Genomic DNA, 27,523 nt, shown 5'->3' with positions numbered 1-27,523 from the left:
ACTCCACACAACTACAGAGCTCACTTCCCATGTTCCCAGCACCATTTATAAAGCCTCTTTGCACCCATTTTCACCTTCATGCCATGCCCATGCCTTCCCCCTCATTTTGTGCAACTCCTCCTAGCACACAAACCACCTCCATGGTAACCTCCTGCATCTTCCTTCTCCCACACATTGCAACTACTAAGCACCCTTTTATGCAGCTGCCACCCCCCCCCCCCCATTCTTGACCCTTTCATCTTCAACCCCATTCCAATGTTTCCAAATCCCTCCTTTTTGGCAACCTCCTTTGCACCCCAGTTTTCACCTTTATTCCCCCCCCCGCTTTTCTCAATTCTCCCTTGCACATAGATCACCCCTATTTCCATGCCTTATCATCTCTCCTATTGTGAAGTCTCTTTTGCATAGACACAGACACCTTTATCACCTTTGCCCCCCTTTTTCCTACCTTCTCCTTCATCCTTTTTGCAACTTTCCCTTGCACATGGGCCATCACCCATTTCCATGTCCCCCTCCTATTCTACAGAGCCCATGCTGATACATACTAATCTATCTTTAAGATGAATAGAACATTATGAGCAAGTTAGAGAAGGCTAAGTTCGGCCACCTCATGAGAAGAGAAGACTCCCTGGAAAAGAACCTGATGTTGGGAAAGATGGAGGGCACAAGGAGAAGGGGATGACAGAGGATGAGATGGATGGACAGTGTTCTCGAAGCTACCAACATGAGTTTGGCCAAACTGCGGGAGGCAGTGAAGGATAGGGGTGCCTGGCATGCTCTGGTCCATGGGGTCACGAAGAGTCGGACACGACTAAACGACTAAACAACAACAACAAGTTCGGCTGATGGTGAATGTTGTACATATATTGGTGTTTGCTTGTTTGCTTCTAAATTACTATATTGAAACTGGAACACCATGCTGAAGAGAACAAATAGTTTCAGGAGTGAAATATATTATGGAAATGTACTCTGGACTTCTCATGAGAAGAGAAGACTCCCTAGAAAAGACCCTGATGTTGGGAAAGATGGAGGGCACAAGGAGAAGGGGACGACAGAGGATGAGATGGTTGGACAGTGTTCTCAAAGTGACTAGCATGAGTTTGGCCAAACTGCGGGAGGCAGTGAAAGATAGGCGTGCCTGGCGTGCTCTGGTCCATGGGGTCACGAAGAGTCGGATATGACTGAACAACTGAACAACAACAACTCTGGACTATCTGAGGGCTTTGCATCCTTTCTCTATTTCATATGAAGCAGCTGAGGAATAGAAGGAGGAGAAGTTCCAAACAGGCAATTTATTCCCTTTTAGTCCACCTCCCTGCTCACTGTTTTCAAACGATGGCAGAAGTTTTAAAAAAGAATTAAGAAGCTATTTAATCACTCCCCCCTCTTTTAGGTTGCTTGAGCTCAAACCTGCTCAGATATTAGAGATGACAGCAGCCTTGTTTGTTTAGACTGGCTTTTAGTGCCCAGTGATAAGGACAGAGTCAGTCTTCTGCATATGTGGAAAATCCAGGTAGTTGTCTCAGCTTCAGCCCCCCTCCTTTTATTAAAGGGGGGCGGTGGCCTACTTTACAGAGTTATGGGAAGGATAACTTCAATATAGCTCTTTGTAAGCACCATGCATCTAATTCTGTTTACATCTTGCAGAGTCCATGTAAAAATTGGCATTAGTTTTGAGGAGTTTGCAGCCAAAACAAGAACTGTTCAGTAGGAAGACTTATTTAGGAAACCAGAACCAAAACAGGGATATAAAAAGAAACAGGAAATATAATCCTATCCCACACTTAAAACCTAACCCATTGACTTCAGTTTCAGAAGTCACAAACCAGAGCATACTACTTGTTCATACAATAAAAGACTGTGGGTTAAATCCAGCCTTGCAACTCTGAGAGTAGAAGAGCTTCTTTTCAGAGAAGAAACTGGGATCCAGTGGAGGCTTCCTACTGGAGGAAGGGGATGGGGTTGTCATTTTTGCTGATTCTCCCTTCAGTTCCAGCATTGCCTCCCAGACTGTTCCACTGAGTTTTATTATAGAGGAACAAGGAGCTGTAAGGGAAAAGAGGGATTGATGAAAATTGCTGCCCAACCCTTTACCAATGCCAATGGAACCAAGTCATGCTCCAATCCATCATCAACATCATCATCATCATCATCATCATCATCATCATCAGGAGGAGGAAATCAAAGAGAATAGATAACAATAAACAATGGTTTGTTTTAACTCTGGTTTGTGCAACAAACCACGAGTTGTTTTACAGACTAGCAAACAAGCCAAGGCTTATTTCACAAAAGCTTGGTTTATTTCCCAGCTTCTCTAGCCTTATGTCTTGGTAGCTTAGCAAACATATGTGGCAAACAAATCATGGTTAAGCAAAACTATTATCAACTTGGTGAGTATCCAATCAACTCGGATAATACATGCATTAGTCTTAAAAGATTAGAAGGGTCAAGATGGCAAACCTTTTAAATGACTTTGCTCTTCAAGAGAGCTGCAATTTAGTCATTGCGACTACAAAATAAAATAATAATAATAATAATAATAATAATAATAATAATAATAATAATAATCTGTCCATCTGACTAGGTTGCCCCAGCCACTCTGGGCGGCTCCCAACAAAATATTAAAACCACAATAAAACATCAAAAATTAAAAGTTTCCCTATACATGGCTGCCTTCAGATGTCTTCTAAAAGTCAGATAGTTGTTTATTTCCTTGACATCTGACGGGAGGGCGTTCCATAGGATGGGTGCCACTACTGAGAAGGCCCTCTACTTGGTTCCCTGTAACCTCACTTCTTGCAGTGAGGGAACTACCAGAAGGCCCTTGGAGCTGGAACTCAGTGTCCGGGCTGAACTATGCAGGTAGACACACTCCTTCAAGTATACAGGGCTGAGGCTGTTTAGGGCTTTAAGGATCAGTATCAACACTTTGAATTTTGCTCGGAAGTGTACTGGAAGCCAATGTAGATAGTTTAGGACTGGTATTATATTGTCCCGGTGGCCACTCCCAGTCACCAGTCTAGCTGCTTTCCGAGTGACACGGAGTAGCCACACAGCCTTACAGTAGTCCAAGTGGGAGATAACAAAGGAATATACCACTCTGGTGGGACAGTGCCCAGAAAGGTAGGGTCTCAGCCATTGCACTAGGTGGAGCTGGTAGACAGCTGCACTGAACACAGAATTGACTTGTATTTCCATAGACAGCTGTGATTCCAAAATGACCCCCCAGGCTGTGCACCTGGCCCTTTAGGGGCACAGTTACTCCATTCAGGACTGGGGAGTCCCCCACACCTGCCCACCCCATCCCCCAGAAACAGTACTTCTGTCTTGTGTGGATTCATCCTCAATCCATTAACTGCCATCCATCTTCCAAGCTCCTACAGACACTCACACCAACACACATCAATGAAGCTGAAAGTAAGTCATAATGAATTTGTTTGTTTTAGAAGCAAACCATCTAAAATGTGGTGCAGGCGAACCATTTTTTTGGGAACATTTTATGCTTTTGGTAGACTGCTGACTGTGTGTTGGGGGCTTTTGCAACAACTGTATAATTGCACAAGAGAGAGCAAAGACCTCTGTATAGTGAAAAAGGGAAGTCAGACTTTCTTCACCAACTCAAAATTTTAAAACAGCAGATAGAAAGTGTTTTGATTATTCTGCAACTGTAACATGATTTTCCAGTGGACAAAATGTGTCTTTAGGCAGAATTTTCTTTGATCATATAGCTCACTTTGAATTCAATGCATGGATAATTGAAAACTGAGAGCTATAAATTCTGCAACATGGTGCTCCAATGAGGAGCTGACTTAAATCTACCAGAGGGTTTCATGCTTGAGCCATCTCTGCAGGGGCTGGCAACATCTAAAAGTAAATTTTTTAAAAAAAGACTGCCTGAAGAGTATTAGGTTTATGGCAGTAAAAATACGCCTATGGTGTGCTGTAGGACATTGAGATCATTGCTGTTCTTTAACACAACAACAACATTTCAGTTTGGCTTCTAAAACCTGCTCTATGACACCATCTGGAGGGGAAAAATAAGCATAGCTCACACAACCCTATGTAAAATAGGCCAACCTTCTGCATCACTAGAAAAATACCATATATCAACCTTCTCTAACCTGGCATCCTCCCAGCTGTTTTGGACTACAGTCTTCATCTGTGCTGGCTAGGGTTGATGGGAGTTGCAGTCTAAGAGATCTGGAAGATACCAGATTGGGGACGTCTGCCATATATGAACACCCACAGTTGTATCTAAACAGGTGTATTTACATCCTGTACTATGCCCATAAATAAAAGTAGCTTATTTATATGGTGTGCACATGTGGTTGGGGGGGGGGGGAATAAGTTGGATGCTAGATAAATGCTATTTAAAAAGTGGGTGGGGGGAGAAGCAGATCCTCTTAATTCCTCTCTTTCTTTATTTTCTTCTTTCTGCACCATGGGGATTGAAGAGTAGGAAAACAAAGCTAGAACAGAAAACACAGTAAAATCAGATAGCGAGGATCTGAATATATCAGGCACACAGCTTATGAGGCCTTGCACAAATTACTATCTTGTAGCCTAGTTTATTTTACAGCACTTATGCAAGAATGAGTGCTTGGAACAGGGTGAGAAATACCTAAATACAATTCTTTACCCACTTTGACAGTGCCAAATGTCAGTAAATATAACAGTGATTTCTCACGCAGTGTGAAATCCTCCTGGTCCATATACCATTCAGCCATGACCCAAGATTTTTTGCATGATGCAGCTGCTGGGTAGATGGGAGCTTGTAAGAGAAGCAAATGAATTCATACACTTCCACTGTCACTTTGGAGGGAACTAAAAACAAGTCTTTTATCAATCTGTTAGAAAGCAACAGATGATGGTTTGGCAATTGTGAGCCATATGCCTCTCCGAGCCTCCCATTCCATGTTGGAAGTGAATTAGCAATACAGTATAGCGCTCTCTGAAGAATAAACTGGTGTAAGCTACTTTTCCTTACTTAATGACCATTAAAAAAATGAAAATTAATATGGCTGAAGAAAATTAAGCTTTTTAGATACTAGGCTATATTGGCTATACTAAACCATGCTTTACTAACCCAGGGATAGGAAGGATGTCCATATGGTGCCACATCCTGTTCCCCTCACATATGGGCTTTGGCATTGAACATTGTTTGCATATAAACCATAGTTTCCCACTGTACTCAAACCTGTAAACTTTGGTTTAAATGATCCACAATCCCAAACCAAAGCTGGCACACAAAGGAAGAGATAAAACAGGGGAGTGTGCCGGCATGGCAGATTATCTTGGTTTCACAAACTGGAGTTTATTAAGTGACAATCGTTACTTCTTAGCTGTCTCACTTTGTATTATCTACCGGTCATTAAAATTACCATTGGTTCTTTTTTTCAGGGAACCATACTGTGCTTTATAACCATACTCTGTAAGGGATATTTGAGAATTTTCACATATTTGGTTAATAAGAATAGCCTCAGGAACAAATCCCCCCCAAACCAAGTGCTTAGAAAGGCAGCTGGAGTACAATTTATTATTCATGATAAGAGTTACCATAATGTTTGATTTTTGTCCAAGATAGCCATCATTATCTGCTTTGAAACTGTTATTTTGTTAGAATTTATGAAGTGTTCTTTTTCTATAGCAAGACTCACAAACACTGAAAATTAGGGAAGACAAAACTGCAATTTCTTTCTTTATTGGCACAATTGTATCTTGACCTACTCTACAAAAAATGTTAAATATATTTTGCCCTTCTCATTGCAACTAGACTTGTCATTTCATCCGAATGTAGGATTTACTAACTATGGTCAGTTTTTTAATCCAATTTCAAACCGTGTGTTCTGAAGCTGCCTGGTTAAAAACTGACATTAGTGAAAAACCATAATCCCAAGTTTGGATGAAAAGACAAGCTGAGTGTAAAGGAAACAAGACTAAGCACTGCTAAAAGTCCCCCTTCTTGGCTTGGGGGAAGAACAGCAGTTCACAGCTTCCTTCTGCTTGTTTGTGTAGAACTGTATTCTACGCATTAGCATTTTGTTTTTAAAATGCCCATGGAGAACTTGATGAAAGAAAGAGTACCATGCTGAAAATTGCTCTTCAGCCATTTAACTACTTCTAAGCTGCAGGACATGATAAGTACAATATGCCTACTATTTCTAGAAAATAGCTCTGAACAGGAAGTGAAAAAATGTGTGCCCACTTCTTAAAGATCATCCAATGGACTTTGCCTTCTGAGGAGTCACGATATGCCACCACTGGGTTTTCAAGCTTATTTTCAACTGGATTTTCAACTCTTCCTTTCCATGGTTTTAGCCTTCAGCCACCCCCTACCCTTCTCCATTGTTTACAGTTTGAGAACTTTGACCTTCCTGTCTTCCATGTCCGGCCCAAGTTATTTTGGCACCCGAGGCAAATCACAACATGGTGCCCCTCTCCCTGCCAGAAAAGAAGGGATGAGTGAAGTTCTACATCAGAAACAAGGGGAGGGGGGAAAATAAAGATCAACATTCGGCTCTTCTGCCCCTATAGATCCTGCTGCGTAAGATGGCCTCCACACCTTGCCTCATGGGTGGACCAGTCCTGTCATCTTTAAATGTTTAGCTCCGATGCCGTCTCCTTGATGGCTGAGCAGCTACCCTTTCTTCACACTGAAAGCATTCAACCACATGAAAAATCGCACTAATATTGCATGTAAGCAAGGACACACCTAGTTTAAATGCAAATAGCATTTGCTATCTTCCATACTGTGCACCTCCTTCTGCCATAGCATTTTATTATTTATTATTTGTTTTTTTTAATTGCTTTTATTTTTTATCTATGTCATTTTAAACTGTGGTTGATATTAATGCTGTATTCTTAGTTTTAGATTTTATGATTTATGCGGAAATTGTTTTCCATTTGGTTGTGTACTTTTTGATGTGTTTTATTTATTGCTTATGACTTTTGTTATGTTGGTAATTATGTAATTCTTGTCATGTTGTAAACCGCCTTGAGCATTGTTTTAACTATGGAAAGGCGGCATGCAAATAAAATGATGGTGATGATGATGTTAATTTTGCCATGGATTAATGTTTGGGGGGAAGAAAACTCCTGTGCAGGGTGGTTCATTACTCAAAACAGCACATCCACACAGATCCAATGAGATGACTAGTTATAGGCACATGCTTTAAATTATCAATTTTTATTATTTAGAAATACAATTATTTACATATTTGACGTTACTGATACAATTTTCATTTTGGGAAAAAATATAATTTACAGTTTTATTTTACAACAGAAACTAAAAGTTTCCTTATGTGAAAACAGCCATTGTGGCAAGACAGCAAAGAATTTAGCATTATTTTCAGTTGGGAGCTGCTTATCCAACACAATGAAACTGATTTCAGCCTAAAAATGTGATCAACCCACCACTACCATCAATGAAAATGCTCACATTTAAATAGTTTTGGACTGCAATATAGTAGGCCAGTCCGAAATATGTTTATCCCAAGGAAGTCACACCAAGTTTTGGGGGAGGGGGCTCACTCCCTGTAAAGTAATGGAACACATCAGAAAACAGCACATGCTCCCAGTACAGTTTGAATTGAATACCTTTGTCCTATTCTTCTCCACCACTTTAATTGCACTTGTACTTTAAATGTAGTATCTAACATTGCAGAGGTTTAAGACCTTTGTGTATTTGCTCCTTAGCCAGTTTCTTACACTTACATGTTTTAGGAAGGTGTATCAATTCACACTGACATCTATCTGCTCTCCCAAATGTTACTTTCTGGTGTACATAGAATTGTAGAGCTGGATGAACCCCGAGGGTCATCTAGTCCAACCCTCTGCTATGCATGATATATAAAAAAACCCCGCTTCCAAGTACCATATTTTTCGGCGTATAAGACTGGGCGTATAAGACGACCCCCAACTTTTCCAGTTAAAATATAGAGTTTGAGATATACTCGACCGCAGATTCTCTACCCGGCCTATAAGACGGCCCCTGACTTTTGAGAAGATTTTCCTGGATTAAAAAGTAGTCTTATACGCCAGAATATACAGTATTTGTGGCATAGAGTCTTATATCCAAAAAAATGGTGGTAGGCATAGTAGGACTCCACCCTTATAGTCCAGTTGATATTTTATTCTGGATTACTTTATTATTGCAACTAGGTAAGTAAATGAATGCAGGATAATCAAAGGAGATCTGCCTACAGCTTATGGTTCTTCTCAAACCAGAAAGCTACTTTTCATAAAGTAGATGCCCAACCTGTGCAAGGCCCAGATTTCACGGCACTTTGTGTTCAGCACCAATTTTCAAATAACCCACAGAAGTATTTCTTGAGACGTCTTCCATTATCCCAGTTTTGAACACCCAGTGTTTTTTGTATCACTGTTGTTTCGCAGGGCCGCTGTATTCAGTGTTTTGCTTTAACTTTTCTTCTTGCATCTTTATGTTTCTTCCGACAATCCTGAAAATATTTCAAGTTCGTTATTCTAAGTTAACATTTTAAATATTGTCAGTTTTACCAGCTGGCCTGCTCCACAACAGACAGGGAGAGACAACTGTTTGTAAAGTATTAGTAGGAATTATGCAAGTTTATTCTGTCCCTGGTTAAATTAGGATAGGCATCCACCACAGCTATTCAGCACCTCTGTTTAAATTGCACTAAGATAAGGTACCTTTCTGGGTCCATTGTAGTCCTAGAAGGGTTTTGTGACCATGATTATTTTGACAGATGTATATTGGTACAGTAGCGGCCAAGGACCTGGCAAGCTGACCTGGAGCCTAGGGGACCTAGTTTGCCCCTGAAACCCTTTCCACTAGCCCTCGAGCTTTGTCTGAAGCCCTGCCCTTCTTGTGCAATTGAATTCCCCTCCCTTTCCTCCCCTTGCTTGCCCCTGCACTTCCGCCCTCTCAAATGTACTCCATGGGTTCCCCCAAATATTTGTAGCACATTTTGGGGTGGGAGGAGAGGAGAAGAGAGGAGAGGGAGAGGAACTTTCCTCTCTGCTTGCACAAATCATTAGATTCAACCCGCCGTCCCTTTTAGTTATAATAACCATGAATATAGTACAGATATACAATGAACTAGGGCATGGCTGGGAAACCTACAGTGTTAACAGACTACAACTCCCATAATCCATGCCCATTAGTCATGTTGTTTGACACCAACAACAGGGACAGGTTTCCTGCCCCTGAATGAATTGGTCATAGTTCAACTGCATATTTTAGTTGCGTGCAGTTAACGTGATCTGCATGACCAAGCTTGTGAAAATAACTTTACAAAAAAGGGTTCAGGAGTCTTGTTATTTCCACAAGTATCTCTAAATCAGACCAATAATCTCTTCAGATAACATACCTCAAGTAATGTTTGGCGTCGACTTTCCCAATCATCTCTGTCTTCATCAAGGTTAGAAGATTTACAGAACAGCTTTGGACCCTCTACAACAGGCACAAAGAAGAACTCCAGTATTTTCTTTTAAATATCTTGCATTCAGCAGGAGTATGAAGGGAGGAAGTTATCACTGTAAGACAGCGATCCCAACTCCTGCCTGAGATGAAATGCTTGATGGCTTTGATAGCTGAAGCCATGATAGTGTTTACTTACTCACATGCTGCTGTGGCCTATTTTCCTCCCTCCCACCCCATTGCCTGCTACGTTAAGCATGAATTACATACTTGTAAATGACAAAAGGTTATCTGTGCTGTCCACAGCCTGAGAGAATCACATGCTGTTCTCAGCCATATGGCGTTCCCAAAACTGCGCTTGTTCTTTAAAAACCATGTTGTCAGCAACAAAACATACTAAAAACACCAGGGAGGAGAGATCGCAATCTAACACCATCCTGTAAGTACTGTCTGGGGAGGGGGGAAGGGCAATTCCTGCCCAAGCTAAAGCATATTGTTTTAAAATCAAATCATATGAATTCAGTGCTAATCAAGCTAACTTTTACTGCCAAATAACATACTTTAATGTTCTTTGACAGGCATGTGAAAAGCAGCTTTAAAAAAATCAGAAGTTTAGAAGAGCATAAACAAGGAAGAACCATGTGCATTGAAAGCATGGCATAACGATCCATGTTTTTAGGGGTCTATAATTTTACGGTAGTTTTGCTGGTTACTGAACTATCCAGCTGCCCTTCACCACCCCTACACCCTACCCCAGCCTCCAATAGCTCCTCCTTTTCTTCCAGGCCTTCTCTGAGCACCTTCACACAGTAGCATCTAAGGCAAGCCTTTTCCAAGGGAAGGACTGATGGGAGCAAGATGTGTCAGAAGCAGCTGTTTGAAGGGGCCATGCATGAGTTCAGTCAGTGGTCGCTACACTCTCCTGCTGGCTGTTCCTGAGGGAAAGGCAGGCAGTGAGCATGCCAGGGGGCATGAGTCACTGGCTCCCTTCCATCAAAAGTGTCCAACCCACCCTCAGCCCTTCCCAGGGGAAAGACTGGCAGAGATGGGCGTGTGCCAGCTTGGCTACTACTGGGCCCAGTGCCATCTAAGCATGCCCCGCCTGCCAGCCTTTCTTGCGCCATTGTAGGAAAGGCTGCCTTTGGCAAGGGGTGCTGGTTTGGCCTGGTGCATCTATGACGCTGCTGCAGGTGCTACCAAATCACTTCCGGCCTCCCTCCCAATTTTGGAGTGGCAGGCATCCCTGCTCACTTCTACAACTTCAAATATGGGAGGAGGGCTGGTGCCTCCTCACACTTGCCATTGTGAGCACAATGAGCCTAATTTTCAAAGCCTGCCCATTCACCGTGTAAGGTAAAGGCTCACAGGCTGCTCCACTGAAACAAATTAAAAAGATATATTAAAAACTTGAGTTGTATCTCCTCCTCAGATGGCTATATTAAGGGTGCACCTGATGCTGAACCCTCCAATTCGGCCCCCTGCCCTTTTTCCTGTTCATACCCAATAACACAACACTTTATCTTGAAATAAAGTTCAAAATATGGTCAGCAGAAAGGAAGATGACATCATAATATATATGAACCTTAATAAACAGAAAATGGGAAAGAGAAACTCTTTGGGTATGCAAGTGACAAGCCAAAGGAGGATCTCAGAAAGCATTAGCAAAGACCATCTTGAGATTTATGGCCTAACACTTTAACATCTACCCTGACACAATGGGCACCAATTCCAAGTTAAAGACAAAATATGAGTCCTCGGGAACTTCAGATTGTTAAATAGACTGCGGAAAATAGGTCTGCATGCCAACCATGAAGTTTCTCATTTCCAATTCTTTATTTGGTTCAGTAAAGGGTCTAAGGGGGGGGGGACTTCTGTTTTCCTTTTCCTTTGTACCTACCTTTTAATCTATCATCATCTCGGGAGAAGAAGAAAAATCTAATATTAGTCTGTGGTAGAGCTGGAGACCTAAAAAATGAACAAGAACATCATTAGTCCCCAAAAGGAACACATGAATAGCACATTCAACTTGAGGAACAAGTATACATTCTTAAAAGCAACATGCAACATTTTTAAACCTTGCCCTGCCCTCCTTTCCTGAACATTGAGATGTTTCAAGAAGGGCCTGCATATGGCACAAAGGGATGCGGTGGAAGGGGCAAACCACCACAGATTAGACAGGGGTTGAGAAGCTTGGCTGTGAGTGGTCTAGGGAATGTCGGATATTTGGGACCTATATAGCCAACTGCTTTACGGATTCTCAATAAATATCATTTGTAAGGACCACCTACACTTCTTCGACATCTTCTCTTTCAACTTCTTCTGTCTCATCATCTTCTGAACTACTGTCCTGAAAACGTGGATCCTCTTGCCATGCAACCCTTGAAGCCTTTATTGTTTCAATTACATAGGGTTCTGAAAGGACAGAGGATGACAGCTTATGAAGAAAGCAGTCCAACATAGAAACTTCCACCTGAAAGAAATCATTCCCAAGCTATCCCACCCCACCCTTTCTCTGCAACATGCAGAGGAGTCATGCTCAGAATGCTGACCAACACGAGAGTTGCAAATACACATATGGGATTGTGGGCACGCAGAAGCTATCTTACTCTCTACGGGTGTATTTTAGTGGACTTACAGTGTATCACCTCACAGGTTACGGGCAACCAACAATCCAATTTTGGACCAAAAAAGGTTATCTCATAGGTATTTACACATAATTATTTTGTGTGTGTGTGTGTGAAGAAAATCTGAGTTGTGAGAGCACATGGCACCAGGTGATTTGGCGTGGAATGACCCACAATGAAACACAGGGATGGGTACAGTCTCTTGGTTATGCTATGCTCAGACAGTTAAGGGCTCTAGAGGTAATCACTAGCTCCTTGCATTATGCCTAGAAAGAAACAGGTAGCTCAAGCAGATGCTGCAATACTGGTGTAACAGGTTCCTAATGATTCATCCCCATCAAAAAGATGAGTCACAGTGTTTGGAATGATCTCAAATCCCTAAGTCGCCATAAAGGGAAGCCTTGGATGAAGTGCTCTATGGTTGTCAACTCTCAAAAGTTATGAGGCCATGAACATGAGCTAAGTAACACTCTGCTTGCATGCTGAAGTTGCAGCCTTAGAACAGGCATTGGTACCTTCTTTCATTGGTGGCTTCTCCTCTTCAGCACCAAAAAAGGAAAATCTGAAACCGCTGGTTTCCTCTTCTCTGTCAGTTCCAGTACTGAATATGAATGTCTCTGCCTCAGCTGGAGTTGCTTCTTCCACATCCTCATGTTTATCCCAAGGTATTTGTTCTGTTTTCTCATCACACTTTGTAGATCCAAGTATCTCTTTCAAATCCACAGTGACATCATAAAAGATTTCTTTAGACACCTCGGGCAGTTTCTGAGCTTCCTCCTTCTGCTTCTTCCTTTTAGCTTTACTGTAGGAATTAAGTGTGAGTGCATTTTAGTGTCTCATATTTAACAGATTAATAATATACAGGTGATTTATATATTGTCAAGAGCCTACAGCAGGGTAAATAGGAATGCAGCATTTTTCTCAACCCATTTACTTTGGAACATTCAGTGTGCAAAAGCCCTCAGTCTGGTACTATTGCTTCTCTAACTTTGGCTGTGTTTTCATATAGCAAGGGACTTGACATAAGTCATGCCCCATCTTTAGAAGCAGCACATTGCTCCATTTCAGCATTTGATGGCTGGCCAGTCTTGGTTTTTTATATATATCACTGTCGCTCTCTAAGATCTAAAACAGGAGTCTGATGTTTCTGTAAGGCCTAGTTCACTAGCAAGCGACAGCTCTCATATCACAGCTAGTCTATCCAGCACCTTCTGTAAAGTTAGCAGATTCCTAGCAATGAGCAGTTGGTGGAATAAATTACCTTTCTTTCTCAGTGTTTTCTGGCTTCTTTTCAAATACAGCATGATCTTCCCTTGTAGGGTCATAGCGTAGGGTGTTCATATCTCTATAAAAGAAAACGGCTAAGTAAATCAAGATGTCATGAGCAAAGTTTAAAATTCCTCCAATGGCTCCGAGATCCCATTATATGACAATATTTATTTATAAACATTTTTGTTGCTAAAACCAGATCTTGCTTGTTTTATTGTACAATGATCTATGGCAGTTCTAGCAGAGATGAATTGGATATATGCCAAAATATGCTCTTACATGCACTGCTTGAGAGTCCTGCATAGTACACTTGGGGCATTCACTTAGGACTAAAGTATGTCTCCTCTCTTTTCTAAAAGTACATGTGCATAAATCTATGATCCTATACACTGGTACCTCAGGTTACATACGCTTCAGGTTACATATGGTTCAGGTTACAAACTCCGCTAACCCAGAAATAACGCTTCAAGTTAAGAACTTTGCTTCAGGATAAGAACAGAAATCTTGCTCTGGCGGCGCAGTGGCAGCAGGAGGTCGCATTAGCTAAAGTGGTGCTTCAGGTTAAGAACCGTTTCAGGTTAAGAACGGACCCCCAGAACGAATTAAGTTCTTAACCCAAGGTACCACTGTACTGGGGGGGAGGGGGGAATCCTCTTGCTAACATCAGACCAACATTTAGCTGTTTTTCTAAGACCAGCCGGAGGCTAAACACAAAGCTGTAATGGTTTGATGCTGACTTATTTATCTTTCCTGTAATGTCACCTCAGGATATTTTTCATGCTATGATTTATGATGTAATTTTGGCTGAAGATGCCAACATGGACTTTGAATATATGAAGAATTCCAAGGCCTCAGTTTGATGTATCAAAGGCATGTCTATCTGCAAGGTCTCTCTCACCTACAGCAAGTGCCCAGAGAGCTGTGGAGACTGACCTGAATTCTCCAAAAACACCCGGTGACTCTTTGGAAAATGTGTGAGAGGAAAAGGTGTGGGAATGTTTAGGAGTGTGGATGAGTATATATTATTTATATATCTCAATCCCAGCTTGTGTGAGCAAGCTCCAAACTTAGCAGAGTTTACATTCCCTTTTAAAACACAGCAGAAAAACGTTTGCATAGGCTTGCTTAAGCCAGCTATATTCCTGGTATATTCCCCTTGTTCCCTCTTAAAAGTAGAAAGACACAATACTGATTATAAGATATAAAAGGAGTTTACTTACAGACATCCATGAGTTACAGTACATGCTTCAAGGAGGCAGACAAACTTAGATAAATGTATTTACATGCAGTGAAGCTGCTTCCATGAGGGAACAGGCTTCACCTCTGCTTCTCTCAGCTGCAGGCTGAGAGAGAGCATGCTGCTTCTTCAAAGGATGAGGCAAAATGGAGAGTGATCTTTGGGATGTTGTTCCCAGGTAAGACCACACCTACTTCTGGTTCCTGTAACTCAGTCCAGGTAAACAGGAAGTTAAGCCTGGAGGACTGAGTTACCTTCATGTCCTCTCTAGGAGTGTTGTGTTTGGCTGCTCTGTGCTTACATCCCACAAAAGGTGCAGGTGTGCTTGTGTGAGTTCCACCTTTATGTATATTCTCTTCCCCTTCTTTTGCTGACTTCTTTGTACACTTGGGGCCTGTTTTCACTTTTCATTGTTTCCTTCTGTTATTTGTTCCTGTATTTCCCACCTCCTTCATTTTCTTATTCTTTTGACTCCCAACATTCCTTCTTCCTGCCCCCTTCCTAACCTGCATCTGATCATTCTCCCCCTTTCTATTTCCCTTCAACAACCCCAATTCTTGATTTGATTGCTCCAATCCAAAAGGATTAGGCACCAGTTTACAACCAAGTGGAATACAGGCAGACTTTTAGCCTATATTCCTGAAACAAACACGGTATGAACTTTTAACCTTCATAAAAGTAGTAGTATTCTTAGATACAGCTATTTAGCTCTGTTGCAATGACTGAACTCCTGATATTGTACTATTTCTGTAATGCATAATGGTACACAGAAAATGGTATCACTTAAAAAGGCATGAGATTGTCAGTCTTTAGATGCCAAGATAAGACATTTTTGTTTACTCAGGCCTTGGATTAATTGCCTCCTATGATCATCCTTTGAGTGAGGTGGGTAAGACTTGTTAATTTGTTGCTGGATGAGCATTTTATACATTTTATATTCATTGTTTCTTTTTTGTTTTAAATTGCTTTTATGTGTAGCATTTTATATTGCTTAGTCACTTCAAGACTTTTTATTGTATATAACAACTGATAAAAGTAATTAATAATAACCAACCTCAAAGATGGCTACAAAACATTAACAAATAGGAGAAATTTGTGTTATTTTAGTGAGTTAATGTTAAAATCACATTCCATAGGAAGAAAAAAGCCACTCTTTAGCAGCAGAAAGCAGTAGTTCTATTCTAAGCTGGGAAAATGTATGTTTTTCACTTCGCTTCCTTATACAGAAAGCTTCCTATAAACAGAAAATCTTAGGCTGAAGGGTTCTACTCAGGCCTTGGTCTGCTGTGATAGCCTTCTGCATTCAGGGAGTTATTAATGTGAACCATCAGCAATCTGAAAATGTGTAGTACACCCCAACATTTCATTCTCCTGTATGTGTAGAACAAGCCTTAGTTCATCTGATAAAAGAAATACCCATACTTGAACTTCTTAGCATTTGCTGTCTGCTTGCGAGGTTTCGAAAGTTCTGCACCAATATTCAGAAGATTTTTCAAGATGTCAAGATTTCTCTTTTTTTCTAAAGTGAGCTCCTCCTCTTCATCTATTTCCACTTTTGATTCATCTAAGTGGAGAAAAAGGAACAACAATTAAAGGAGCCTTTGAATAGCCTTCGTTGCCAGCGCCACCAAATTATATTGGTTGAATTCAAACATCACACCAAACCATGGTTTGTTTGTTTTTAACATCTGAACCTATGCAGTGGGCTGCCAAATGGTATGATATTAAATGGTGTGAAACTGCCGTGCAATCCACGGTTTAACCTAGCTGTCTGAATTAACAAATCATTGACAAGCCAATGTTATTGCCCAGCCCCAAGAGACTGTTATTACATCATGGCAATCTATGATCTTATGATAGCCTTAAAAAATTGCCTTCCAAATGTGTAGATCATGGGTAGGCAAACTAAGGCGCAGGGGCAGGATCTGGGAATCAGTGTGTTTTTACACGAGTAGAATGTGCCCTTTTATTTAAAATGCATCTCTGGATTATTTATGGGGCCTGCCTGGTGTTTTTACCTGAGTAGAATGTGTGCTTTTATTTAAAATGGATCTCTGGGTTATTTGTTGGGCATAGGAATTCTTTCATTTCCCCCCCCCCCAAAAAAAAATATAGTCCGGCCCCCCACAAGGTCTGAGGGACAGTGGACCGGCCCCCTGCTGAAAAAGTTTGCTGGCCCATGGTGTAGATGTAGATCTATTGATATTCTGTCAGACATGGCAAGTTTCCAAAGGATTGCAGGTGGCAGTGAAGACTATTCCTATACAATTGTAGTATATTCCTTTTCCCTTTATCCATATCACTATGGCCACAGACACAGTGTTTGTTAATTGCCTTTTAAACCATTTAAGGTGAGCAGTAGTAAAGAAGGAACAATAAATATCACAAGGTTACAGAATATAAAATTGTTTCAATGAAGTTTTCTCTAGAGCAATCAATAGGAAAGCACCTAACCTTCTTGTTCACTGTCACTTTCAAGGAAACGAGCATCCATACGAAATCTTTCATCTGTTCCAAATCGTGACTGTAAATGCATAAGCTGAAACAACAGCAAACAGAAAGTTGGTATTCATTCTTACTGGTTTACAGCAGATGTTCATTCTACCTTCAATAATTGCTATGTGGTTATAATGATAACTGTTATTCTGTGTGTACACACACACACATACAGAGAGAGAGAGAGAGAGAGAGAGGCAGGCCTGGCTTGTATTAACACTAAGCCATATTATGACTTAGCATGAATAAGCAAGTGCTCTGGTGCACATTTTTTAAAACTGTGGTTGCTTCACTTCTCCCTCTTACCTACTACTGCTGTGCTATGGGGAACTAAGCTGCAGTTTGGCTTAGTGTTACATCCAAAACAGGGCTTGTGGTTTGTCCCCCCCCCCCAAAAAAAACCCACCAGTGGTAAAGCAAGAACAAACCAGCTTAAGATTTGAAGCAAGCCTGAGTTTGCATGCAACACTAAACCAAACCATAGCTTATCTCTCAGTAGTGTGGCAGCAGCAGAACCAGGGGGAGAATGAAGTGGAATGATTTTCTAAACATGCACTGCACTGTTTGCTTGCCCATGCTAAGCCAAAAGTTTGGGCATAGTGTTATGTGCAAGCTAAATGAAGTGTTCATAAGCATCCCGTTACAGCAGAGATGAGGCAGATTAGCAGACATGAAGGGAGAGAAATGCCATTTATTGTCAGAGACATATTAGAATGTCAGGAAAATATTGTTATTTCTTAGGATAAAAAGTTATGAAAAGAACAATATTTATACCTATAAAGGGCTGATTGGAAGCCCTTTGTATACATTCGCATTTTGGAACTGTTTCAGAATATGCTTAGGATAAAGTTCCATTATAGGAATACACGAGGAAGCTAAAAGAAAAATGCATTAAGTAGATTTACTAACCTTCTCTCCAGCTTTACCCTCAAACTGAGGTTTGATTTTGAATCTGTCATCTTCTTCATCTGTTGTTTCCGATTCATCATCACTGCTCTCAAACAACTTTCCAGAGGTTTTAGTAGTAAATTCCTTGGGCAGAGTAACAAGTACGGGATCTTAATCAGTTAATTCTAAAAACAATTCCTAATGCTTTAGCAAGTGTTCCCCTAGTTTTTCCAGGGGTGAGCGGGAAGAAATTACAATGGCAAATAATTGTGTGCCCTCCCCAACTCAGATTTTGCCCCTTACCACCCTTTACCCATTAAAAGAGTCAGGTAGAAAGCCTCTGCTTCCAAGCCCTTGGATTGATTCAGAAAATTTACTGATGTTCTTCTGATTCCCCCCCTGAAACACTCCTGTAATTTGAGTTATTCCAAGGTGAACTGTAGAAAGTTTGCCTATTCCTACTCAGGATAGTGGAAAGTGTCAATACATTTTACCATGTCTATTCATTTGGGTTCAATATCTACTAGGTTACCTGTACTCATTAATCACCCTTAAGAATTTATTGTTGTTACTCTAGATGTGTATCTCAGAAAAATTCATTAAATTTTGTCTGGGACGGGGGGTGAAAGTAGTGGGAAGCATTCATTTTTCTTTAAAAAAAAACCAACCCCAGACATGTGTATACTTATTTTTCTCTCCAGTCGGCCATGCAAAATGCATGTTTAAAATTTTATAGCAATCACTTTGAATACAGTTGAATTCTGTAGTCCTCTCACTTTTCCCAGCAGCTGCCCTGAAGACCCTCCTTTCGTGCTCTCTTGTACTTCATCTTTACTTTCAGCTTCATCCTCGGAATCAAATACTATGTGCTTCTGTTTATTTGCTGACTGAGTTTCCTACAAAACCAGAGAGTGAATAATTAGGAAGATGAAACATCAGCAGTACACAAAATATTCAACAGGGGAACAAAAGAAAAACTTGCACATATCTAGAGCAGTTGGACATGGAGCCAACCAGAGTGGTGGTGACTCTGGACTTAATCTGAAGTGGTGCTGAGGTGCGAAATGTGAGCACTGTTGAACAAGGAACAGGGACAGTTGAGCTATCAGATTAGATGTCCACCTAACCTCCAAGAGAATCTAGCACAGTGACATTTAATAGAGGAATAAATATATTCTTTTCTGAAGAGACAAATCAAAAATAAAACAAAACAGATGCAATGTGTAAGTTAACAAGTTTAAGACAGCTCAACAACTATACATACTGATAATGTGAACACCGTATTGACCCAAATATAAGCCACACCCGCAAATAAGCTGTACCTTTAAAATTTAGGGGGGGGGAGGAGGATGATAAAATACCCGAATATAAGCCGCTCTCTTAAAATTGGGTTACATGCTGAAAATCGCTGCAGTTGGTAGAACTGTAACTCCCAGCCAATTTAAGCCTTTGATCTTGCAAGCCCGCAAAAGTTACCATACTATTGCTAAAATCGCTATTCAGTTGATACAATTCCGCAGGCACTCATACCTGCAAATGGCAAATGAAAGTCTCAAGCTTGCAAATCGGCAATAAAACATTTTTTTGTTCCATTTTGCCGTATTTCTGTTTCAGCAGCGATATCGTAAAAGCCTATTTTTGTAAGGTTGCAAATTTAAGCCAAACTTTAACTTTTCATGGTTGGAAATTGGGAAAAAAGTGAGGCTTATATTCAAGCCAATACAGTACTTTCATTCTCATTTATATTTTTCTTTACAGGGTTTTCTCTGCAGGGTTTTTCTTTACTGGGTTTCAAAATGAAGAAATAACTCAAAAGGTCCACAGTTGAGAGTGTGTATATGGTGGAACCTTGGTTTGCAAACAGTCTGGTTTGCGTACGTTTTGGATTACAAACACGTCAAACCCGCAAGTGCGTGTCCCGGTTTGCAAACTTTTTTTGGATTACAACCCATTTTTTTTATTACAAACAATTTTTGGGGGGAGGCCCCATTGGCGAAAGCGCACCTTGGGTTACAACCTGTTTTGGTTTACAAATGGACCTCCAGAACGGATTATGGTTGTAAACCAAGGTACCACTGTACAGTATTTACGGGGGGGGGGGGAGGATTTATCCTTTACATTAATCATTAACAAGTCAGAGATGGCTGTATCCATTGATCAGTGATCTCACTGACCTCCTGGCATATCAGTTTCTAAAACACTTATACCTACTGACCATGCCACAGCTTCTCCAACATATAGGGGAAAGATTACGGTTTATCATGGATAACTTTCTCTGTGTCAAATACCATTGATTTATTTTTTTCAATGGCAGCTCCCTAGTAGTGGCAGATTTTGTTTCTTATTATTTACTAATATGATTATTTCTTTTTGTTTTTCAATCTAAGGCATAATAATTAAATTGTGAAATTCAAGGTTTTATGACCACTTGCAGGAATCATTTTTCAACCACTATCCCCCTTCCCAAGTTCCACCCCAATTATATCATAACTTCTCCCATCATAATCAAAATATAAACATAAAAACTACCAGACTGGTTAACGCTCCCTGAATAAGTTTCTTCTGCAGTTCTCGTTCTTTTTGCCTCTCCTGTAGAGCAGTCAACCTTTTTTCATTATCCTGTAGCTGTTTTTCCTTTTTATCAGACATGCTTGTAGCTTTGGCAGAATCCAGGACGGGCTCTTGGCTTCTTATGTTCTTACAGTGTGCAAAACTGGAACCTTTAACGCTCGTCTCTATCTTTGTTTCATTGCAAAGAGATTTCAGATTTTTCAAGTTCTTTCTTTCAGATAGAACACTCACACCACTGCTTTCCACCTCACTACTTTTTGCACAGAGTTTACTGTAGTCAGAATCTTCCCCTGGTTTTAGAATACAAGCTCCTCTGAGAGAGTCCGTGCTACTTTCTTTTAACGATTTGCAGTTAACTTTTTTGCTTGCAGAGCTGGAGCACTGTGAAACACTTTTGGAAGCTTCCAGGTCAACAAGGCCGGAAGAAGTCTGGTTATCTTGACTGGCCTGTGTGCCCAACTCACCCTTAGTCAGCTCTTGACTTAATGACCCTATTCCTCTGAAAGGCGGAACTTTCAAATTCAACTTCTTTCTCTTCACATTCTCTTCATCAGAACTTCCTCCTTCTAAAATGGCAGAAATTATCTCTTCAGGAGAAATGCCTTTTTTCCGGGTAGTGATCTCTTTGGGTTTCTTTGCAATATTGCCGGTACTGTTAACTGGAAATTCAGTACTTTTACACGGAGTGTCATTTTGGTTACTTGCAGTATCTTTATCTATAGTTTTGGTATTTTCACTGGCTAATCTTTCTAATTCTTCTAATGTAAGATCTAGCCGGTAACAACCCTGCATCATGGTTTCATAATCTTCATCCCCTTCAGGCTCACTTGTGTCAAGATATGAATCGGAACTTTCACTCTCCCCAGCCTTGCACTTATTACTGATGCTGTTCTGTTGAGCAGCAGCCTTAGAATCTGATGCTTTCTCAGGCTTTGCTCTTCCCCCCCTTTTTGGTTTATCCAATATTAAACCACTTGAGACAGAAGATCCGGGATTTGTAGCATGCATCTTAGGCTTGTCATCCTTTCCCTGCGTGTCTGCCTTAGATTCCTTTGGAGCTTCCTTCTTCTCATTATTTGGTGTTCTAGTTACAGCTATAATTTCATCAGTGTCGGCCGAATCATAACCAGACTGATTGTCAGTAGTCCTCAGCACTCCATTACACCCGGTGTGCGCTTGCTTGGCATCTTGTGCTTCCTGTAAGGACCAATGAGTGCGATATTTCAGCTCGAAATCCTCTCTGACAACTTCCATATTCTCTTCCTGTTTGGTATCAGGATTATCTTGACGCACTTCTCTCTCCCTTTCTATTATGGCTCGAATTTCTTCTTCGGAATCAATATCACTTTCAGACAGACGGTTTCTATTCCTGCAAGGTGTTGAAACAGTTCCAAGCTTCTGATGCGCTGAGTGCTCTTTACTTTGCTTTTTGGTTTTGGGTGTGTGGCTTTGAACTAGTTTGCCTGCAGCCATGCTTGTTGTTTTGGATGAAAACTGGCCATATGAATGCAATTCTGTCCGGCTCACACTGTCCCTGTCCTGCATTTTCATTTTCTTTTTAGGTGGCTTATATGCAGGAAAGTGCCCTTGCCGTTTCTTGCTCATGCTGTCATCGCCTTCCTCCAAATGCCACGTGAGCTTGGAAATAGGAACCATCTCTGTAAGGTCTTGATCCAGTTTTTTAAGATTGTGACAATATTTGGAGGGGTCATATTTTATGATGTAATTGCCTGAATTAAGGAAAAACAAATCACTCTCTTGAGCCAAAAAACTCAAGTTCCAAACAGAGCCATATGTGTGTGTGCGTGTGTTAATAAGGGCTGTGGCTCAATGATAGGTTCAACCCCTGGAATTAACAGGTAGGCTTGAAAAGATCCCAGTCTGAAACACTGGAGAACTGCTGCCAGTCAGTGCGGACCATACTGAGCTAGGTGGACTAAGGGTTTTAATTTAGAATAAGGCAGCATTCCAAAAAGGAAAGCTAAAGCAGGTAGCTGCAATTGTGTTAGCTGTCAATAGAGGAATATGGTGAGGAATTTCGTTGTGAGGAATTTTGTTGTTTCCCGCAAGGGGACAATGACAATGAAGATATATTCTATTCTATTCTAGTGACCTATAGAGGAATGTGGCATATCAAAACCAAAATTTAACACTGTTTTCTTTGCCATTCAACTCTCCTTCCAGAGAGTTGGAGAAATGAAATAAACCACAAGGCCTTCAAGTGCAACCCACTACTGCCATTGCCATTATAAGAGAACAAGGGAGGTGTTCATGGTGAGTTCTGGCACCTCTTTTTCTAGCTGAGAAGGTACATCACATAATGATATTAGCAGAACAAATAACCCACACTATACTGCAGATAAATAATTATAAACAGGTTTGCAACACTATCTGGCAGGAAAGTAAAGGCTTATTAATGTGTCACTATGACTCCATTGTAAGAATGCCTGGGAACACACATATTAGAAGAGTGCACATATGCTATATGTTTATAAAAAGGGTTTCTAAAAACTGTTTGTCACATTCTTAAAACTATTCATTACCATTACTATGGATTAAATATTTCAATGGATTGTTCTTGTTTGGCTTCTTTTATTCTAGACAAGAAGATATATGGCACAGTTGGATTATCACATTGCAGACAGTGTTAATAACCAGGTAATGATAACCTGCCTCCATTTAAGATCTACCCGGCCTTTAGAAAAGGATATTTTGCTTCTGTGTTGACCTTTAAGATGGAGGATTGGTAAAACTCTGCCAAATTTGCCAACAACCCAGTCCTATTAAAAGGGAAAGAAAATACACCATTATTTTGGGGGGAAATTAATACAATTACAAAGCAGTATTTAAATAAAATGGTAGACTATAAACAGCTGTCTATGTTTGGGGAAGCCCTCCAGATATTGTAGTCCATGAACATCTGGAGGGCATCACGTTGGTTATCCCTATCTAGGCATTCAAATCTTATGTATTCCACTGAATTCACCATACCTTGTGATTTGGTACTTCTGTTCCTGGTACTGCTTTCACATGAAAATCTGTAAATCCAGATTTCTTCATAGATTCTAGGACATCTGTCATGCCATTTTTGCCTGGCTTTTCCTTCTTTATACTTGCCTCTTGACGCTCTCGTGCCAGTCTACATGGCAGCATACAATTACAGTTTTCCAGATAAAAGAAAACAGAACAAAGATCTTTGTGAACTTTCATGCTGGTTGCTTCTACTTACAGACACTGTAAACATCCTACTAGTTTCAGTTCATGCAAATTCCTCCCTCCACACAAATGAATGATCACATTCTACGTTATAGTGCATCCCCAATACCAATTACCGGTAATCAGCATCTACCAGGGGGGGGGGGAATTCAACACATTATTCATTTCTGTTGTGAGAATAATGAAAATCATTTGATGCCTCATCCAACATTTTCACTGAAATTTGTCTGTAAAATACTAATTATTACCTGTGCAAAAAGCTCTCTTTGGCCAATTCTATTTGTAGCGTCCCACCTTTCCATTTTGTCTTATTTAAAACAGATACACCTTTTCAAAAAGAAATAGAAACAGAATTATTAATTCATCCATTATGCTAAGCAATTCTCTTCAACAACTTCTAAGCAGGGGTGGGGAACCAGGCATGGCTGGACTACAACTTGCATCAGCCCCACTCACCCCAAACAATTTGGATGATGGCAATTGTGTGGTCCATCAATATCTAGAGGGCCAAAGGCCCACCACCCTTGTTTTAAAGTATTAGTTTCATTATTTAATTTCTATCCCACCCTTCCTCACAAAGGAGCCCGGGGCAGAACTTATTTCAAGTACCATTGATCAAGGAAACAAGCAAGAGCCAATGTGATCTAGCACAGCCTCCCCCAACCTGGAGCCCCCCAAATGTGTTGGACCACAACTCCCATCAACCCTGACCACTGCCTGTGCTGGCTAGGGCTGGTAGAAGTTGGAGTCCAACAACATCAGGAGAGCTCCAGGCTGGTCTAGTAGAGACAAGGTGAATATGGGAACTGCAGAACATAGGTTGAAGCCACACTGGCAAGATCAGCCACACTGGCAAGATTCTTGCACCTGAATGATGGGAAAGAATGGAAGGATAGCTTGACAGTCAAGTTACAGGTACCCGGTAGGTAGCCGTGTTGGTCTGCCATAGTCAAAACAAAATAAAAATTAAAAAAAATCCTTCCAGTAGCACCTTAGAGACCAACTAAGTTTGTTCTTGGTATGAGCTTTCGTGTGCATGCACTTAGTTGGTCCCTAAGGTGCTACTGGAAGGATTTTTTATTTTGTTTTGATAGTCAAGGTTAGAGAAGTTTTAGAGGAGTAGGTGACAGAGGAAAAACTTGAATGCTTGGCGACTGATACTGATAGAAAGAGAACACATCAGTAAGGAATTCAGTGCAATTATGATCATAAGGATAGACAAATGCCACAAACGGTAGGTGTCTATGAATAAGATGTGTAATTGTTTTTATTCAAAAGTTTGTTTCAAAGTGCTCCAATAGTAGCTACCTGTGGGATGATAGTAGAGTTATCTGTATTATAAGGATACACACAGGTACTTGCATTTTTACAAGTGGTTTGCCAAAAAATTAAGCAAAACACATTGATTAAAGGTGAACAGACAAGTTAAGAGTTGAAATAGTTGTAAATTTCAGCCACAGATTTCAGTGAGTGTCATGGTTTTGCTTCTGGCATCTGGCAGATATTTAAAACATAGAACACTGCACTGCCAAAAAATACACCTATAGGTCATGTACTTACATTTTTTAAATTCTTTTTCTGAAAGGGTGATGTTTATATAGGCAAATGTCTTTGTAGGGTTCCCTGTTGAAGAATGAGACTATGTTTACTCCAAAAAGGCACAATTAAAAAACTGCAGCATAAGAGCTGTTATTGCAGATCAGTTGTGACTTTAAAGAGTTTAAACTTCAAAGAGTTTAAACATACAATGGTACCTCCGGTTACGAACTGAATTCGTTCCGGGGGTCCATTTGTAACCCAAAAACATTCTAAACATGAGGCACACTTTCACTAACGGCGCCTCCCGCTGATGCTGCGCCGCCAGCACATGAGTTCAGCTTGCATCCCGGAGCAAAGTTCGCAACCGGGAGCATCTACTTCCGGGTTAGTGGAGCTCGTAACCCGAAGCATTCGTAAGGAGGGTAGTACGTAACACGAGGTTCCACTGTATTACCTTTTTCATCTTTCCGGGTCACAATTTCTGTCTCTGTCACATTTCCAAACTTGCCAAATCTTTCCTGCAGTTCAGTTTCAGAAATTGTATGGCCAAGACCACCAACATATAGTCTCTTTATAACTGGTGCTTCCTCCATATTCAGAAATTCAGCATACGTCCTGGTCTACCATGGGTCTTTTCAGTTTTAACTTTTCTGTAAAATAACAAACATTTAACACTAGAAATGTATATTTTATCATCAAAAGGGTTTTTAAGATGAAATCAATTAAGGAGAGCACATCCAGACCAAGGATAGGAAACAAACCACCTTCAATGCTGTTTTGTTCAGTTTGTGGACTCTATTTTCATTGATGTTGTTCTTGTTGTTGTTCTTGTTGTTGTTAGGAGCTGGATCCAGAGTTCCCATGAGCGGAACTCCACTCATGGGACACTCTCACTGGAGAAAGCAATATCTGCCTGCCTTGACAATTTGAAAAGCAAAGTATAAAGCAAATTAAAATTTTAAGATAAATACAGGCACATACTGAACAGTGCTCAAAGGGCTTAAGAAGCTCAAAGGCTTAGAAGTTTAAAATCCCAACTGCAAGCCACCGAGCCTGCTTTGAAGTGGCTTCCCCTCAAAGGGATACACTTCTAGTTTTAGAAGGGTAACACACAACTCATTCTAATGTTTTGATCCATTTAGCACAGGTTAAAGGAAAAGAGAAGCACAACACAGCTGTCACTGTTTCACTTAAGAACTTAAAAAACCTCAAGCATGTTGAACCCCATTGCAACCTAAACCCTACTTCTCCTGCAATCCTTTGCATACGTGCTTATCAGAATCAAACTGCAGTACATACAATACTTTTAAACGCACTTTCAAGTAAACTACGCTGAAACCAACAGGGCTAAAAAGTTCAGGGCTAGTCTGCAGGTGACCCCATCACCACCGCCTGAGGAGACTGAGAGGAGATATGATAGCCACCTGCAAATAGTTAAAGGGCTGTCACATGGAGACAGCTTGTTTTCTCTTGCACCCGACGAGTGGATCGAAGAAAGGATATTCCAACTAAACATCAGGAAGAACTTTCTGACAGTAAGAGCTGTTCGGCAGTGGAACAGACTCCCTCGTAAAGTAGTGGGCTCTCCTTCCTTGGGGATTTTCAAACAGTTTGGATGACCATGTAAGTATCTGTCATGGATACTTTAGCTGAGATTCCTCCATTGCATGGGGTTGGAAGAGATGACCCTCGGGGACCCTACCCCACAATTCTAGATTCTCCCTGCGCTACTTTCCCTCCCCTACAGCCACCAGGCTCTGAGTGGGAATCAAGACCAGTGAAAAAAGGGATATAAAGAGATCCGCTGCCTTTCCCCCACGCCCAGGACGAACAATCCCGACTGAGAAGGAAGGGGCTTCAGGGCTCACCCGCGGAGGACCTGCAACTTCGGGGTCCACACTGGGACGTCAGAGTCCCTCTCCCCCCGCCGCCACCCAGCGCTACTCACAGCGTGGTCTCCACTGGGTGCTCTTCGCTCACCTTTCCCCTTCGATCCACTTCCGCCGCGCGCTCCACAGCATCGCGTTCCGCGCCGCTACTAAACACATTGCATCCACTCTCACCGAAAGAAGTAGAGAAACAAATTTCTGTGGGGGAGGGGAGCTGGGTTGCGGCAAACGACTTCCGTGTAGCTGTGATAAAGGGGAACCGTGCCTGCCTGCCTGCCTGCCTGCCTCCTCTCACCCCGGCCAGATAGAGAGGCTTACATGGCCATCCTCTAGAGCAGTGTTCCCCAACCTTGGGCCTCCGGCTGTTTTTGGACTACAGCTCCCATCATCCCTA

At 41.1% G+C, this 27,523-nt stretch overlaps 1 protein-coding gene across 1 annotated transcript; it reads right to left on the bottom strand.

Annotated features, from left to right (window-relative positions):
* Positions 1-8,056: 8,056 nt before the first annotated feature.
* NOL8 (nucleolar protein 8) lies at positions 8,057-27,201 on the bottom strand. The gene is made up of 17 exons (XM_033140767.1): positions 27,109-27,201; positions 25,695-25,890; positions 25,262-25,324; positions 23,950-24,028; positions 23,477-23,624; positions 23,197-23,265; positions 20,444-22,207; positions 18,691-18,810; positions 17,936-18,058; positions 16,985-17,069; positions 15,953-16,094; positions 13,286-13,369; positions 12,540-12,826; positions 11,689-11,812; positions 11,298-11,365; positions 9,351-9,433; positions 8,057-8,459 (listed from the first exon to the last, which is right to left on the bottom strand). Exons 2-17 carry the CDS (start codon positions 25,831-25,833, stop codon positions 8,406-8,408), a joined length of 3,432 nt encoding a protein of 1,143 aa, XP_032996658.1. The 5' UTR covers positions 25,834-25,890; positions 27,109-27,201; the 3' UTR covers positions 8,057-8,405.
* Between the last annotated feature and the right edge of the window lie 322 nt (positions 27,202-27,523).

This window comes from Lacerta agilis, chromosome 2 (genome assembly GCF_009819535.1).
Source record: "Lacerta agilis isolate rLacAgi1 chromosome 2, rLacAgi1.pri, whole genome shotgun sequence".
In the NCBI taxonomy this organism is placed as follows: Eukaryota; Metazoa; Chordata; class Lepidosauria; order Squamata; family Lacertidae; genus Lacerta; species Lacerta agilis.
This window is presented reverse-complemented; position numbering and strand designations above follow the sequence as displayed.